Source organism: Pongo abelii, chromosome 19 (assembly GCF_028885655.2).
Source record: "Pongo abelii isolate AG06213 chromosome 19, NHGRI_mPonAbe1-v2.0_pri, whole genome shotgun sequence".
Taxonomy (NCBI): domain Eukaryota; kingdom Metazoa; phylum Chordata; class Mammalia; order Primates; family Hominidae; genus Pongo; species Pongo abelii.
Genome location: NC_072004.2, coordinates 92,199,398 through 92,215,936, shown reverse-complemented (window position 1 = coordinate 92,215,936; position 16,539 = coordinate 92,199,398). Strand labels below are relative to the sequence as shown.

At 42.2% G+C, this 16,539-nt stretch overlaps 1 protein-coding gene across 11 annotated transcripts in view; it reads right to left on the bottom strand.

The window, feature by feature from the left end:
* MFSD11 (major facilitator superfamily domain containing 11) overlaps window positions 1-16,539 on the bottom strand; it is a 123,301-nt gene that overhangs the window by 80,995 nt on the left and 25,767 nt on the right. For 4 of the 11 annotated variants that reach the window (XR_008514921.2, XR_008514923.2, XR_010137884.1 and 1 more), the window contains exons 10-13: window positions 11,727-11,792; window positions 9,335-9,460; window positions 4,192-4,366; window positions 2,818-2,953 (exon numbers count right to left, since the gene is read on the bottom strand). Coding sequence is in view for 6 of the 11 variants with exons in the window: in XM_054535126.2 (XP_054391101.2) it covers window positions 1,017-1,181; window positions 2,818-2,953; window positions 4,192-4,366; window positions 9,335-9,460; window positions 11,727-11,792 (668 nt within the window). In the remaining 5 variants the exon portion in view is untranslated. 11 annotated transcript variants of the gene reach the window in all.

Here is a 16,539-nt window from a genome sequence, read left to right as displayed (position 1 = left end):
ATGCAACATTTACAGAGGAAGACATCTTTTCAAAATCAAGATTTTATTTCAGCATCTTGTTATTTATTTTTCATTATTTTAAAAAATTATCATTATTATTATTTTTTCTTTTTTTTTTTGAGATGGAGTTTCGCTCTTGTCACCCAGGCTGGAGTGCAATGGCACGATCTCAGCTCACTGCAACCTCCGCCTCCCGGGTTCAAGCGAATTCTCTTGCCTCAGCCTCCCTAGTAGCTAGGATTACAGGCATGCACCACCAAACCCAACACATTTTTGTATTTTTAGTAGAGATGAGGTTTCACCATGTTGGCCAGGCTGGTCTCAAACTCCTGACCTCAGGTGATCCACCCACCTCAGCCTCCCAAAGTGTTGGGATTACAGGCATGAGCCACTGCGACCGGCCTATTATTATTTTCAAGACAGGGTCTCACTCTGTTGCCCAGCCTGGAGTGCAGTGGTGTGATCATAGCTCACTGCAGCCTCAATCTCCTGGGCTGAAGTGATCCTTCTGTTTCAGCCTCCCCAGCAGCTGGGAGTATAGGGGTGCACCACCACACCCAGCTTTGCTATTTATTTAAATGTCATTCTCCAACACATATGGGGAATGACATATGCTTCCCATTATTACATAGCAAAACATACTCCATATCCAGAAAAAATATTTATATGACATATGGCCTAGTATTCTAAATCAAGGCAGGATCTTCCAACAACAGCAGGAGAGAGAAGAAAACATTTACATTCTATAACATGATTATAAGAATTGAGATAGATGAAATGAAAAACAACATCTTTGAACAATTACAGTTAACAGCTTTCCCTTATTCCACTTGCTTTAAATAACTCATATCTGTAAACTTGAACACCAACTCTGGCTGATTTAACAGTCTTAATCCCTTGATTTTCCATACTGAACATCACCCAATATAGAGTGAAGATCAAAGGCGACTTCTTCCACCAAGCTCTGTGTCCAGTGGTGTTTCTGAGGTCATACGTGTCCCCTCACGGACACCAGATCAGATACTTCGGTAGTCAGAACCGCGGGCTACAAAGGCAGCAGCTTCCCATTCCACAGTGAAGAAAGAAAGTGTTCCAAAAAACCCAAATATCACCATGACCAGGAGTTGCCAGTGAAGGAGAAGGTAGTTGCTGTAGAAAAATGCCACGGCTGCGCAAATAGACTAAGAACAAACAAAACAAATCACAACGGGCACACTGGGGGCCACACTGAGCCACAGTTAGCCCCTAGCCCCACTCCTATCCTGCCCCAAGGACACCTGGAACTCACAGTGCTTTCTATTCTTTCTGCATCAAGGTATGACTTCCTCAGTCACTGACTCACAAACATGCACCATAAACTCCTGCCACAGTCCCTGGTATTTAAAATAGCATTTTGGCCAGGTGTGGGGGTTCATGCCACCCAACACCTTGGGAGGCCAAGGTGGGAGAAATGCTTGAGCGCAGGAGTTCAAGACCAGCCTGCACAACATAGCAAGACCCCATCTCTACAAAATAATATAAAATGAAACAAAAATAGCATTTTGTGGAAAACTGGAGTAACAAGAATGTACAGAGTAAGAAATCCACTTGTCTGTATTACAAATGAATAGAATTCTGGTATCTAAGGAAGGAAATCTCTAATCAGAGCTATAGAGACCAGAAAGTAAAATCTGTTATACAAAAAATCTTACTGCTCTTTGCTTCCTAATTCTAGTCATAAATCCTCTTAAAGGATGTCCCCAACTTTCATTTGAAAAACACAACATAAGACAAAAGCAAAAAAAGGAAAAAAAAAGAGGAAACAAAAAAACAAAATAAAATAAGAAACACAATATAGCCGGGGTGGTGGCTCATGTTTATAATCCCAGCACTTTGCGGGGCCCAAGCGGGGGGATCACTTGAGGCCAGTAGTTTGTGACCAGCCTGGCCAAAATGGTGAAACCTCATCTCTACTAAAAATATAAAAACTTAGCTGAACGTGGTAGCGCACTCCTGTAATCCCACCTACTCGGGAGGCAGAGATTGCACTGAGCCAAGATCGTGCCACTGCACTCCAGTCTGGGCTACAGAGTGAGACTGTCTTTTTTTTTTGAGACGGAGTCTCGCTCTGTGGCCCAGGCTGAAGTGCAGTGGCGTGATCTGGGCTCATGGCAAGCTCCGCCTCCCGGGTTCACACCATTCTCCTGCCTCAGCCACCCGAGCAGCTGGGACTACAGGCACGTGCCACCACGCCCGGCTAATTTTTTTGTATTTTTAGTAGAGACAGGGTTTCACCGTGTTAGCCAGGATGGTCTCGATCTTGTGACCTCGTGATCCGCCCACCTTGGCCTCCCAAAGTGCTGGGATTACAAGCGTGAGCTGCGGCGGGCCGACTTTGTCTTTAAAAATAAAATAAAATAAAAAAATAGACTGGGTGCGGTGGCTCACGCATATAATCCCCAGTACTTTGGGAGGCCAAGGCAGGTGGATCACCTGAGGTCAGAAGTTTGAGACCAGCCTAACCAATGTGGTGAAACCCTGCCTCTGCTAAAAAGAAAAAAAAATACAAAAATTAGCCAGGCGTGGTGGTGTGGGCCTGTAATCTCACCTACTCAGGAGGCTAAGGCAGGAGAATTGCTTGAACCCGGGAGGTGGAGGTTGCAGGGAGTCAAGATTGCACTACTGCACTCCAGCCTGAGTGACAGAGAGAGACTCTATCAAAAAAATAAAAATAAATAAATAAAAATTAAAACCACAATACAAGTAACCAAGGAAAACAAGGCAATACACAAAGGAAAGAGCCCTATGTCAAACACAATCACAATCTGAAGAGGTTACCTGAACAAACTTGAATATGGCAAATGCTGGGGCGCTGTCTTCAGAATACAGAAAGCCCAAGATACTAAGCAGCTGGGTATTAAAGCAGCTGTCTCCAAGGCCCAACAGAAAACTGCAGAGAATGGCAACTTCTTTGCTGAAGAAAATAAAAATCAATTTAGTATGAGCAATATCTGCTAGAGCCATTTAAAATATACAAGCAACCCACCCACAAAAGTATTCTACCTGCAAGTTTTAAACACTATGAAACAAAAATAAAGACAAAGCTGGTGCGGCGGCTCAGCCTGGAATCCCAGCACTTTGGGAGGCTGAGGTGGGCGGATCACTTGAAGACAGGAGTTTGAGGACCAGCCTGGCCAACATGGCAAAACCCCATCTCTACTAAAAATATAAAAATTAGCTGGGCATAGTGGCGCGTGCCTGTAATCCCAGCTACTCAGGAGGCTGAGACACGAGAATCACTTGAACCCCAGAGGCGGTGGTTGCAGTGAGCGGAGATCACGCCACTTGCATTCTAGGCTGGCAGACAGAGTGAGACTCTGTCACAAAATAAATAAATAAATAAATAAATAAAAATAAAACATAAAGACTAGAATTTACAAAGTAAGAATTTGTGCTCAAATGCACACACCTTTACATTCTAACAAACTCTGGTCTCAACCATTTGTGAAGAAAATGCAGGTTGAGTATCCCTTATCAAGACCAGAAGTGTTTCAAATTTTCTTTTCAGATTTTGGAACATCTGCATTACACTGACCTGTCAGGTATTTTTAATCTGAAAATCTGTAACCTGAAATGTTCTAATAACACTTCCCTTGGAGCATCATGTTGGCCCTCGAAAAGTTTCAGATTTTCACATGCGATATACTCAGTTTGTATAGTTTTTTGGGCTGGGCTCCCCTTGGATTTGTGGAGCTGGACATAAATGTCTGCGTTTATAATGAACTTGAGAGTTGAGTGTACTAAACCAATATCCTCAAACGTTATATAAACTGCTCTGGAAGGACTGAATGGCCTCCCCAGTTGCCAGGTTCTCCCCCGCTCCTCTTTGTTCTTCCTCCAGGCCCTAATGTCTGGATATTTCACTGCTCAAGAAGCAGAGATAAAAAATTCAAATCAGATACTTATGTGCTCCTTCAAGGATCAAGAAAAAGATTTAGTGGGGGAAAAGGTTAAAACCAACTATTACAAAAATAACTTAGGATTCTCTAAGGATTCCTATTTAAACTCAGTCTGACTCCATGAACACTTGACAGATGACCTTAGAGAGACACCAGGCTCTCTGAAGAGGATTAACTGCTTCACTTTCAATATCTAGCCATCCGTTACCTCCCACCCGTCCTCAAGTGACTAGAGAAATGACAGCCACTATACCTGGATTTGATGTAAGCACTGCTGTCAGTTCCTTTAACAGGAGCAATCGGGGCATCTCCAGGCATGTTGAGAAATATTAGATAAAAAGCTATGAAGTGCACCAGGATGCCCAACAGCACAACTGGATTTCTACCAAAACGATTGTTCTTGCTCAGCAGGCCGAAGAGGCTTCCACCTATAAGTCAAGATGGCAGAAACGTCACTAATGTTGCCGAAACATCATATACCCAGGCCTGAGCTATCACCAAAGAGCCAAGGAATAAACATTCTCACTTGTTAAATTTCTTCAAAAAACCCAACACCTCAGCACTTGCAGACAATGATAATGATGACCAAGCAACAACTATTAGAACAAAAAAGTAAGGTATCAAAATGACTTGCATTTCTATCCAGGAACATTCTTGTATTTCTTCTCTGTGAATTAGTGTACCCCGCAAGCTATCCCCTTTGACCTGTAGCTTATAACAGAAATAAAATAAGGATACAACTTGTCATTATGACCACGTTTTTGTTGCAATCATAGCCAAACAAGCCAAGGTATCACACTGAAAGGCAGTCATTATGGATTCTGAGAATTATGTGTGAGCTCCGAAGAGGAGTCAGAGAGGCCTAGGAAGAGTCAGCAGCCAAAACAGCTCAGGATGTCTCAAAAGCTGAGAGGAGAATCCTCAACAGTGAGAAGAGAAGAACTTTGTAACTGAAAAGAAGAAGACCTTTATAATTTTTAAGTGATTTCTACCCCAGAAATCTATACCAGCAAACCTATATATCAAAAGTGAAGGATGGCTGGGTGCAGGGTGTCATGCCTGTAATCCCAGCCCTTTGGGAGGCCAAGGCGGGCAGATCACCCGAGGTCAGGAGTTTGAGACCAGCCTGGTCAACATGGTGAAACACTATCTCTACCAAAAATACAAAAATTAGCCAGGTGTGGTGGCGTATGCCTGTAGTCCCAGCTACTTAAGAGGCAGAGGCAGGAGAATCACTTGAACCCAGGGGGCAGATGTTGCAGTGAACCGAGATCGCGCCATTGCACTCCAGCATGGGTGACAGAGCGAGACTCTGCCTCAAAAAAATAAAAAAATAATTTTAAAAAATTTAGAAAGTTGCTGGGCGCAGTGGCTCACGCCTGTAATCCCAGCACTTTGGGAGGTCAAGGTGGGTGGATCACAAGGTCAAGAGATCGAGACCATCCTGACCAACATGGTGAAACCCTGTCTCTACTAAAAATACAAAAATTAGCTGGGCATGGTGGCGTGCGCCTGTAGTCCCAGCTACTCAGGAGGCTGAAGCAGGAGAATCGCTTGAACCCAGGAGGTGGAGGTTGCAGTGAGCCAAGATTGCGCCACTGCACTCCAGCCTGGCAACTGAGCGAGACTCTGTCTGGAAAAAAAAAAATTTAAAAAGTGAAGGTTAATAGTAAAAACGAAACAAAACAAAAAAAACCCTGCCTAGAAAATGGGCAAAAGATATGCACATACATGTCACCAAAGAAGATATAAAGAGGGTAAATAAACACATGAAAAGATGCTCAACATCATTACCCATTAAAGACAGAAAGTAAAACCACAATGAAACATGACTACACATCTATCACAATCGCTAACATCAAAAATAGTGATAACACCAAGTGCTGGCAAGGATTCAGAAAAATGGAATCACTCACACATTGCTGGTACAGTCACTCTGGAAAATATTTGGCAGTTCCTCTCAAGAGTAGGCAGCAGAGGGAGAAAGAAACCAGGCGGAGGCCAGCAGCCCCCATGGATTGAAGAGACGGGGATGTGACTCTAGGGATATCAGGGTGACCAGAGTTCACAGACAACGGTATCAGAAAGGAAAGCTACACAGAAAAACAATTCCAGAGAGCTGCAGACAGTCCCCCTGAGTCTTCAGCTGAGGACTGATCAGTACATAAAGTGAGCAAGTTAGCAGAAGTCTGGGAAAGAATCAGCCAAGAGGATTAGCGGTATTAGGGCCCCGCCCTCAGCTGGGTATAGTGTCTGGTCCCACCAGCCACTTAAAAGCTTATGATTCACAGGAACTGGGTGGAGCACACAGAAGGGTCTTCCCTTAGAAGCAGGAAATAATTAGCCCTAGACTGAGTAATGCTCCAGTCCTGTCCAACAAATCTTAAAAGGTATGCTGCTGTTTTCAATTAAATGAACTACATCTAAGAACAAAGCTCAAAAATACTGACAGGAGGGCCAGGTGCAGTGGCTCATGCCTGTAATTCCAGCACTTTGGGAGGCCGAGGTGAGTGGATCAAGAGGTCAAGAGATCGAGACCAGCCTGGCCAACATGGTGAAACCCCATCTCTACTGAAAATACAAAAATTAGCCAGGCGTGGTAGCAGTTGCCTGTAGTCCCAGCTACTTGGGAGGCTGAGGCAGAAGAATTGCTTGAACCCCAGTGGCGAAGGTTGCAGTGAGCCGAGATCAAGCCATTGCACCCCAGCCTGGGCAACAGAGCAAGACTCTGTCCTTAAAAAAAAAAAAAAAAAAAAAAAAAGTTACTAAAGTAGAGTGTTAACAATAGATGAATCCTGTTAAAGGATATTCAGATGTTCTTTGTACTATTTTTATTTTTGCAATTTCTTTTTTTGTTTTGGTTTTTTGGTTTTTTTGAGACAGAGTCTTGCTCTGTGGCCTAGACTGGAGTGCAGTGGTGTGATCTGGGCTCACTGCAACCTCCCACTTCAGCCTCCCAAGTAGCTGGGACTACAGGCATACGCCACTACACCTGGCTAATTTTTTTGTACTTTTTTTGTAGAGATGGGGTTTTGCCATGTTGCCCAGGCTGGTCTCAAACTCCTGAACTCAAGCGATCTGCCCACCTCAGCTCCCCAAAGTGCTAGAATTACAGGCGTGAGCACTGTGCCTGGCCTATTTTCGCAATTTCTTATCAATTTGAAATTATTTTTTTCAAAAAAGCAGGCTGCCTACAGAAAGTGAGTTTCTTCCCAGGTAGTCTACAGGCAGACACTAAACAAGCACTTACCAGAGAAGACTACCCTGCACTGACTCACCATGGCTAAGCTTCGCCCGCCATTTACATACCCATAACTCCCAACATCAATCTCCAGCCCACGAGTCCCTCCTGAGCATCAGCCTGCATTTCCCACTGGACACTTCTCTACTTGGGTGCCTCTCTGGTACTTAGAGGTGTTCAAAATCCCATTCAGCAGATGTCCTCAAACCCCATCTCCTACAGCATTCTCTCTGCCCAGGTTACTCTGATCAACCTGGTCATCATTGTAGACACCTCTCCTCACACTACCACGCAACTGGTTACTAAGTTCTGCTGAAACCATGTTCTCATTATTCATTCAACACATTTAACTCATTTATTGGATGCCCAATATAGACCTTGTCCTGCTCCAGGTGTTGGCAGTAAGGCAGGGACCAAAAAGCAAAAACAAACAAACCCTCCAAAGTCCGCTTTACCCATGGTGCTTACCACTGTCTCACATACAAAGGTTTCTGTTTTTATTGTCTGTGTTCTTCCTCAAGAATATAAGCTCTATGTAGGCAGGTATTTTTGTCTATTTTGTTGACATGACAGATTACTATAAATCTTTGTTGAAGTTCCTCATATCTAACACCATATTCAATATACTGCAAGTGCTGAACAAATCTTTGTTGAACAAAGAATAACTAGTGGAGGATAATAAAAATACATATTTGGTCTTTGCTGCTAGTTGTTGGCACAGAAATCCTAAAAGGCCTGGAATTTCCTCAGTGATATGAGGGACATTAGTTATTCAGAAAGAGCCACTTTCAATCATACCGAAGTTTATGCTAAGGGGGCAACTTTTGGGGAGAGAGGGGTTGGCCTAGGATAGAGCTTCAGGATGAGGCTGGTTCCCAGAAAGACCAAGCCCTGAGGGCTAGAACTTCCAGGCCCTTTCACTCCCACTTCAGGGAGGGAAGGCTGGAGATTAAATCAATCACCAATGGCCAATGATTGTTTTTTTGTTGTTGTTAGACACAGGGTCTCCTTATGTTGTCCAGGTTTGAACTCCTGGGTTCAAGTGATCCTCCCACCTCAGCCTCCCAAAGTGAATGAGCCACTGCACCCGGACATGTGGCCAATGATTTAATCAATCATGCCTACGTAACAGGATCTCCATAAATCCCCCTAAACAGGGTTGGAGGAGCTTCTGGAGTGGTGAGCCCAAAATCCATGGAGACAGAGGCTCCTGCACTTAGGGACCCTTTCAGACCCCACCCTTTGTACCTCCTCATCAGGCTGCTCATCTGTATCCTTTATAATAAACTCTAATAGTCAGGAGAGCATTTTCCTGAGTTCTGTGAGTTGCTCTAGCAAATTATCAAACATGAAGGGAGAAGAGGGCTGTGGGAACCTCCAAATTTGTACCCAAGTCAGAGAGGTGTGCCTGAGAGGCCTATGGACCCAGACTGTCTGTCTGTAGGACTGAACCCTTAAACCTGTGGAATCTGACACTAACTCTGGATAGTTAAGTGTTAGAACAGGATTGAGCTGTTGGATACCCAGTTGGTGACAGGGAATCAGAGAACCAGAGTCAGGAATTCCAAGACATTCTAAATATTTTAAGAGGAAAAGTGAGGAAACATTGCATGTTTTCTTGCACAGGGTTTCCATCTGTGAATTATTTTGCAAATGTTTTATAATTTAGTTACATTCGAATAGCAATAATAGGCCGGGCATGGTGGCTCACACCTGTAATGCCAGCACTTTGGGAGGCCGAGGCGGGCGGATCATGAGGTCAGGAGATCCAGACCATCCTGGCTAACACGGTGAAACCCCGTCTCTATTTAAAATACAAAAACAAAAATAGCCGGGAGTGGTGGTGGGCACCTGTAGTCCCAGCTACTTGGGAGGCTGAGGCAGGAGAACAGCGTGAAACCAGGAGGCGGAGCTTGCAGTGAGCTGAGATCATGCCACTGCACTCCAACTCTAGCCTGGGCGACAGAGTGAGACTCTGTCTCGAAAAAAAAAAAAGAAAAAGAATAGCAATAATAGAAAAAGAAAAACACACGTTTGGGTAAAAATAAGCAGAAAAAACAGAAATTCAAGGACAAAGGTGAAGTACACTTAAAATTTCCATTTTACCTATAATAAACTGATATTTTTAATGCAAATGCTTTTTTTTAAAACCAACCTAAAATTTCTCCAATGCCGATGAAAATGCCAGAAAGTCCAATAAGGCTTTTCTCTTCTGCTCCAAATTTATTTATAGCACCAATACAGGTTCCATATACACCAGAGAAGAAAGTTAATTCCAGACCTTTAGTTAAAAAAAAAAAATCAGATGTAATTTATACATTAACATTTTTGTTTATCTTCCCATCTAGTAGTATCTGACGAAAGAATACTTGCGTAGTAAAACACATAAAACTCACAGAGACTGAAATATTAATCCCCAAGCAGAGCACAATGTGATGTAACTGATGAAATGGAATTAGCTTCATGCTATGGACTAAATGTTTGTGTCCTTCCCAAATTCACATGTTGAAACTCAAATTCCCCAAAACATGGTATTTGGAGACGGGGCCTTTTGGAGGCAATTAGGCCATGAGGGTGGAGCCCTCGTGATGTGATTAGTGCCCTTATAAATAGAGACAACAAAAAGCTTGCTTCCTGTCTGCTCTCTGCCATGGGAGGACACAGCAAGAAGGCAGCTGCCTACAATCAGGAACAGCCTGCACCACAAGCTGCGCATGGTGGCATCCTGCTCTCAGACTTCCCAGCCTCCAGAACTGTGAGAAATAAATGTCTGTTGTTTAAGCCACACAGTCTATGGAAATTTGTTGTAGCAGCTAAAATTAAGATACCACAAGACAGTATCTGCCATATATTTCAGATAAAAGTATACAACTCAAATGAACAGATATCCTTATGTTAAAACCTATCACTCTCCATGCAGGCGGAGATGGGCAGAGGTGATAATTAACATAACTTTGTAACAGTGAAGACTAACGTGCTCATTAACTTTGTTAGTAGCTTTCCAAAGAAACAGGAACATTCCTATTTTTTTTTTTTGAGAGAGAGTCTCGCTCTGTTGCCCAGGCTGGAGTGCAGTGGCGCTATCTCAACTCATTGCAACCTCTGCCTCCCAGGTTCAAGCAATTCTCCTTGCCTCGGCCTCCCAAGTAGCTGGGATTACAGGCGTGCACCACCACACCCACGTAATTTTTGTATTTTTAGTAGAGACGGGGTTTCACTGTGTTGGCCAGGCTGGTCTCGAACTCCTGACCCCAGGTGATCTGCCCACCTCAGCCTCCCAAAGTGCTGGGATTACAGACATGAGCCACTGTGCCCGGCACCTATTCGATTATATTCTTACTGTAATGGAAAGCCAATACATACTATACAGTGTGTCTTAAAAGCACCATAATGTTTTAATTAAACCCCTTTTTCTAGGAAAAGAAAATTCCTAAGATTAAAAAATTAGAGTAAATCAGTAGGCGACCGTGATTCCCTAATGCTACAAAACCTTAATTGTGAATTTTAAAGATGTTTAATGTTTATTCTATTTCACCTATGAGGCACATAAAGGGAACAGATTAACTAGCAAATTACAGCATTTTTTAAAAGAAAACAAATTTCCTTATCATTCTTGACTTAAGGGTACCCCGCCTGTTATCATACCACATTATGACATGCTTCTATTTCATTAGAAATGATTTTTTTTTTTTTGAGACAGAGGTCTTACTCCCATGGCCAGGCTGGAGTATAGTGGTGCTGTCTCGGATCACGCAACCTTGACTTGCTGAGCTCAGGTGATCCTCCTACCTCGGCCTCCTGAGTGGCTGGGGCTACAGGCATGCACCACCATACTCGGCTAATTTTTTGTATTTTTACTAGAGATGGGGTTTCACCATGTTGCCCAGGCTGGTCTTGAACTCCTGGGCTCAAGCAATCCACCCACCTCAGCCTCCCAAAGTGCTGGGATTACAGGTGTGAGCCACTGCACCTGTCCAGAAATGATTTTAATCCATATAAAGTTACAGATTTCTTCATGGTTATTTTCTGTAGTGCTCTGCGTTGCCTAAAACCACTGGTCCCAAAGAGCCATGTGTCCTGGTTTTTCTGAACCTTGTGTGGAATCTTTCCACACTGAATTTGGGCCAACCCTGTGATTTGCTGTCACCAACAGAATCCAGTAGAAGTGATGCTGGGCTAGACTGAAGCCTGAGCTTTAAGAAGGTCTGGTATTCTTTCCTGTTGCCTTTTTTGGAGCCATCAGTCCATTAACTAAGGTGTCTGGCTATCCTGCCAGATCACAAGGTGATCTTATGGAGGGGGTTGTGTAGATGGAGAGCAGCTCTGAGACTACACAAAAAGAGAGATACTCAGCCTTTCATCTGACCACAGTGAAGGCGACACGTGAAGGAAACCAGCCACAAGAGACCCCAAGTGACACCAGGAGAAGAACCATTCACTGAGCCCAGTCACTGCACAGAATTGTGAGAAATAATAACGTGGCTCTTGTTTTCAACCCCTTATTGTCATTATGCAGCAAGAGAAAGTAAGAACAGTAATTCCATTACCTGTATAAGCAGTTGTAATACTAAGAAGGAGCATCTCCTTGGTGACACATAACTTAAAAGACTTTTCTGTAAACAAAAAAATTTAAGAGTACTTAATTAGATTTTAGTTAATAAAACAAACATTCTAAAACACTCCTTCAACCAAAACACCCCTTGTCAATAATGCCAGTAAACGAACACTTTGGGATAGAACTTTCAGATTAAAATGCTTAAGGCATGAACTAAATTTGCTCTATAAATAAAACGTTCATTTCAAGTGCTTAAATACATTCTACAGATGCATTTCCTCAGCACATTTTCCAGCTCTTATAACAAAAACATGAAAAGGAGGAAAAAAATAGAATCAAACAAAACAACAAAGTACTTCAAAAGGCATGATTAACCGTTAGGCTCTTGAGAGAGTCAACAATCAGCAAAGCACTGACTTCCCTAAAGAATTATCACGGAGCAGCTTTAAGACTGGACTCAAGATCAGAATCACAAGGCAGCTTTTTGGCCATACAGAAGCTGGGCACCACCACTTCCCAAGATTCTGACTCTGTAGCTCTGAGGAATGAAACTTGCATTGTGCATATTTGTTTCTAGTCACTTTAATGTTTGTTTTTACACTGTTTATTTAGTTGAAATCTGCAATGGATAATGCATTTCTAAAAACTCCGCATTTAACTGACTTTTTTGGAACCTATTCACATTTCATAATTTAAGGACCACTACTCTAATACACAAAACTAACAGTGGATCCAGATTTTAACTGTGATTTATCTGCTGGCCACAAAACTTACCTAAGTCACAAACACTGTCCTAAATCTCTCCATATGTAAGAAAGGATACTTTTTCTCTAATTTCACTGAACTATACTAAGAATAAATATAAGAAGACATTTTTTACCAATCATTTTCAAGTTATTTCCAGGAAAAAAAATACACAACCAGTGCAAAGTTTAAAACAATACTTTTAACTTAAAAAACTACTAGCAAAGCATGTTCATTTTATTTATTTATTTAGGTTTCTTTCTTTTTTTTTTTTTGAGACAGAGTCTCACTTTGTCACCCAGGCTGGAGTACAGTGGCACGATCTTGGCTCACTGCAGCCTCCCCCTCTAGGGTTCAAGCGATTCTCCTCCCTCAGCCTCCTGAGTAGCTGGGATTATAGGTGCACACCACCACGCCCGGCTAATTATTTTGTACTTTTAGTAGAGAAGGGGTTCTGCCATGTTGGCCAGGCTGGTCTCGAACTCCTGACCTCAGGTGATCCACCCACCTCGGCCTCCCAAAGTGCTAGGATCACAGGCGTGAGCCATCACGCCTGGCTGCATGTTCATTTTAGAAAAATCAGAAGACTTAGCTAACAAAAAGAAATTCTAAAAGATTATCTAGTATGATCCTATTATGACATATGCACGTCATTATATATTTGTACAAACCCATAAAAGGTATCATACCAAGAGTGAATCCTAACGTAAACCATGGTCTTTAGGTGATAACGACATGTCAGTGTAGGCTCATTATAACAAATGTGCTCTGGTGGGGAACATTAATAACAGAGGGAAGTTCCATACATGTGGTATAGGGGCTACATGGGAACTCTCTACTTTCTGCCCAGTTTTGCTATGAACATAAAATGATCTAAAAAATAAAGTCTATTTAAAAAACCCATCTATCTATTTGCAGAAATAGATTGATCCTAAAATTCATGGCCAGACCTGGTGGCTCATGCCTATAATCCCAACAATTTGGGAGGCTGACTTGGGAGAATCGCTTGAGCCAAGACCAGCTTGGGCAACATGGCAAAATCCTATCTCTACAAAACACTATAAAAATTAGCCAGGCATGGTGGTGCACGCCTATAGTCCCAGCTACTTGGAAGGCTAAGATGGGAGGATTGCTTGAGCCTGGGAGGTTGAGGCTGCAGTGAGCTCTGATCATGCCACTGTACTCCGCCCTGGGCAGCAGAGCAACACCCTGTCTCAAAACAAAAAACAAAAAACAAACAAAAAAAAACATGGAAATTCAAGGGACCCACAATAGCCAAAATAATATTGAAAAGTAATAAAGTTGGAGGATTCACACTTTCCGATTTCAAAACATACAGGAATCAACACAGCATGGTACTGGCATAAGAATATATCTATCTATCTAGAGATAAACGTTTATATCTACAGTCAATTGATTTTTGACAAGAGTGACAAAAAAACAGACTTTTCAGCAAATGGTGTGACTACAACAGGATATTGACATGCAAAAGAATAAAGCTGGATTCCTATCTCAAACCATACGTAAAAATTAACTGAAAATGGATCACAGACCTAAATGTAAGAGCTAAAACTAAAAAAACTTTTAGAAGAAAATACAGGAGTAAATTTTCAGGACCTGGGGTGAAGCAATATCTTAGGACATCAGAAGCACACACAACAAAAGAAAAACTAAACATATTGACTACATCAAAATTAAAAACTTTATCAAAGCCACAGTAAGACATCCCCTCACACCTGTTGGGATGGCTATTATCAAAAAGACAAAAGATAACAAGTGTTGGTGAGGGTGTGGAGGAAAGAGAACCCTTCTACGCTATTGGTGAGAATGTAAATTGATACAGCGAATATGGAAAACAATATGGAAGGTCCTCAAAAAACTAAAAACATGTTATGATCCAGCAATTCTACTTCGGGGACAAAGGAAATGAAAGCAGTATCTCAAAGTGACAGCTGCACTCCCATGTTCATTACAGCACTATTATATGTGTGTGTATGTGTATTAATTATATAGCAAAGACATGGAAACAACTAAGTGTCCTTAAACGGATGAATAAAGAAAATGTGGTATATACAATGGTATATTATTCAGCCTTATAAAAGGAAATCCTGCCATTTAGGCCAACGTGGATGAACCTGGAGAGCATTACGCTAAGTGAAATAAGCCAGACACAGAAAGACAAATACTGCATGATCTTACTTATATGGGGAATATTAAAAAGTCAAACTCATAGAAGCAGAGAGTAGCATAGTGGTTGCCGGGGCTGGAGGGTGGGGGAAATAGGGAGATGTTGGTTAAAGAGTACAAAGTTTCCGTTAGGCAGGATGAGTGACTTCTGAGGATCCAATGTACAACTTGGTGTTGACAGTTCATAACACTCTATTGTATACTTGAAATTTGGTTGGAAAGCAGATCTTAAATGTTCTCATTACACATGCAAAAAAAAGATAATTATGTGAGGTGATGGATATGTTAACTAGCTTGAGTGTGGCCATCATTTCACAATGTATACATGTATCAAAACATTTGGCCAGGTGCTAGAGCTCACGCCTGTAATCCCAGCACTTTGGGAGGCAGGCGAATTGCTTGAGGCCGAGTTCAAGATTAGCCAGGCCAACATGGTAAAACCCCATCTCTATTAAAAATGCAAAAAAATTAGCTGGGCATGGTGGTATACCCCTGTAATCCCAGCTACTCGGGAGGCTGAGGCACCAGAATTGCTTGAACCCAGGAGGAGGAGGCTGCAGTGAGCTGAGATCATGCCACTGCACTCCAGCCTGGGTGACAGAGCAAGATTCTGCCTCAAACAAAAACAAAAACAAAAACATGTTGTACCTCAGAAATATATATAATTTTTGTAAGTTATACCTCGATAAAGTTGGGGGAATTTTTTTTTTAAGTTTTGTGCTTCAAAAGATACCATCAAGAAAATGAAAAGTCAATCTATAGAACGGCAGAAAACATTTGTTTGTTTTCCTAGAGTGCTTGCTGAAATAAAATGCGAGAAAATATTTGTAAATCATATATATAGAACTTTTATCTAGAATATATAAAGAACTCTTACAACTCATTAATAAAAACAGAATCCAATTTAAAAATGGGCAAAGAATCTAACTAGGGCCGGGCACGGTGGCTCACGCCTGTAATCCCAGCACTTTGGGAGGCCAAGGTGGGTGGATCACTTGAGATCAGGAATTCAAGACCAGCCAGGCCAACATGGTGAAACCCCGTCTCTACTAAAAATATAAAAGTTAGCCGGGAGGGGTAGCGTGCACCTGTAATCCCAGCTACTCGGGAGGCTGAGGCAGGAGAATCACTTGAACCTGGGAGGTGGAGGTTGCAGTGAGTCGAGATTGTGCCACTGCACTCCAGCCTGGGTGGCAGAGCAATACTCCACCTCAAAAAAAAAAAAAAAAAAAAAAAACACCAGAAAATAACTGCAAGCACGTGGAAACACTGGCACATTCATCCTCTGCTAGTAGAAATGTAAAGTGGTATAACAATCTGGCAGTTCCCCCACAGGCTAAGCAGTCAGACACCACATGACCATTCCTAGGTGTGCATCAAAGAGATCTGAAAACACAACCACACAAAAACTTGTACACGAACTTTACGTATTACTCATTGTGGGAGTTCAGTCAGGATGGTGGGGAAAATTATAAGACGCAAACCTTCTTGGAAGGCCTGGGGTGTTTGCATAAGCTCCAGTAATAAACTTAGCTGAAGGCAGCCTTGTCCCTAGTTAAATAAATTACAGTAGAAACAAAGGAATGTGGGGAGTTTAAAAAAAAAAAAAGAAAAGGAATGTGGGGAGTTTATCTAATTAGCTTGTTTACCCATGTGGTCCTAAGACTAACCTTTGATTTCCCGCAGATGCTTAATTGCTTTCTACTCGGGAAGTCCACAATGTCAATTACCCTCTAGTGGTGTTGACTCAAGCCTTTGTCAATTAATAGTTACTGAATAAATGTGAGTCTCACTAGCTGGTCAAGGCTGCTTTTTTTTTTTTTTTTTTTTTGGAGACGGAGTCTCGCTCAGTTGCCCAGGCTGGAGTGCAGTGG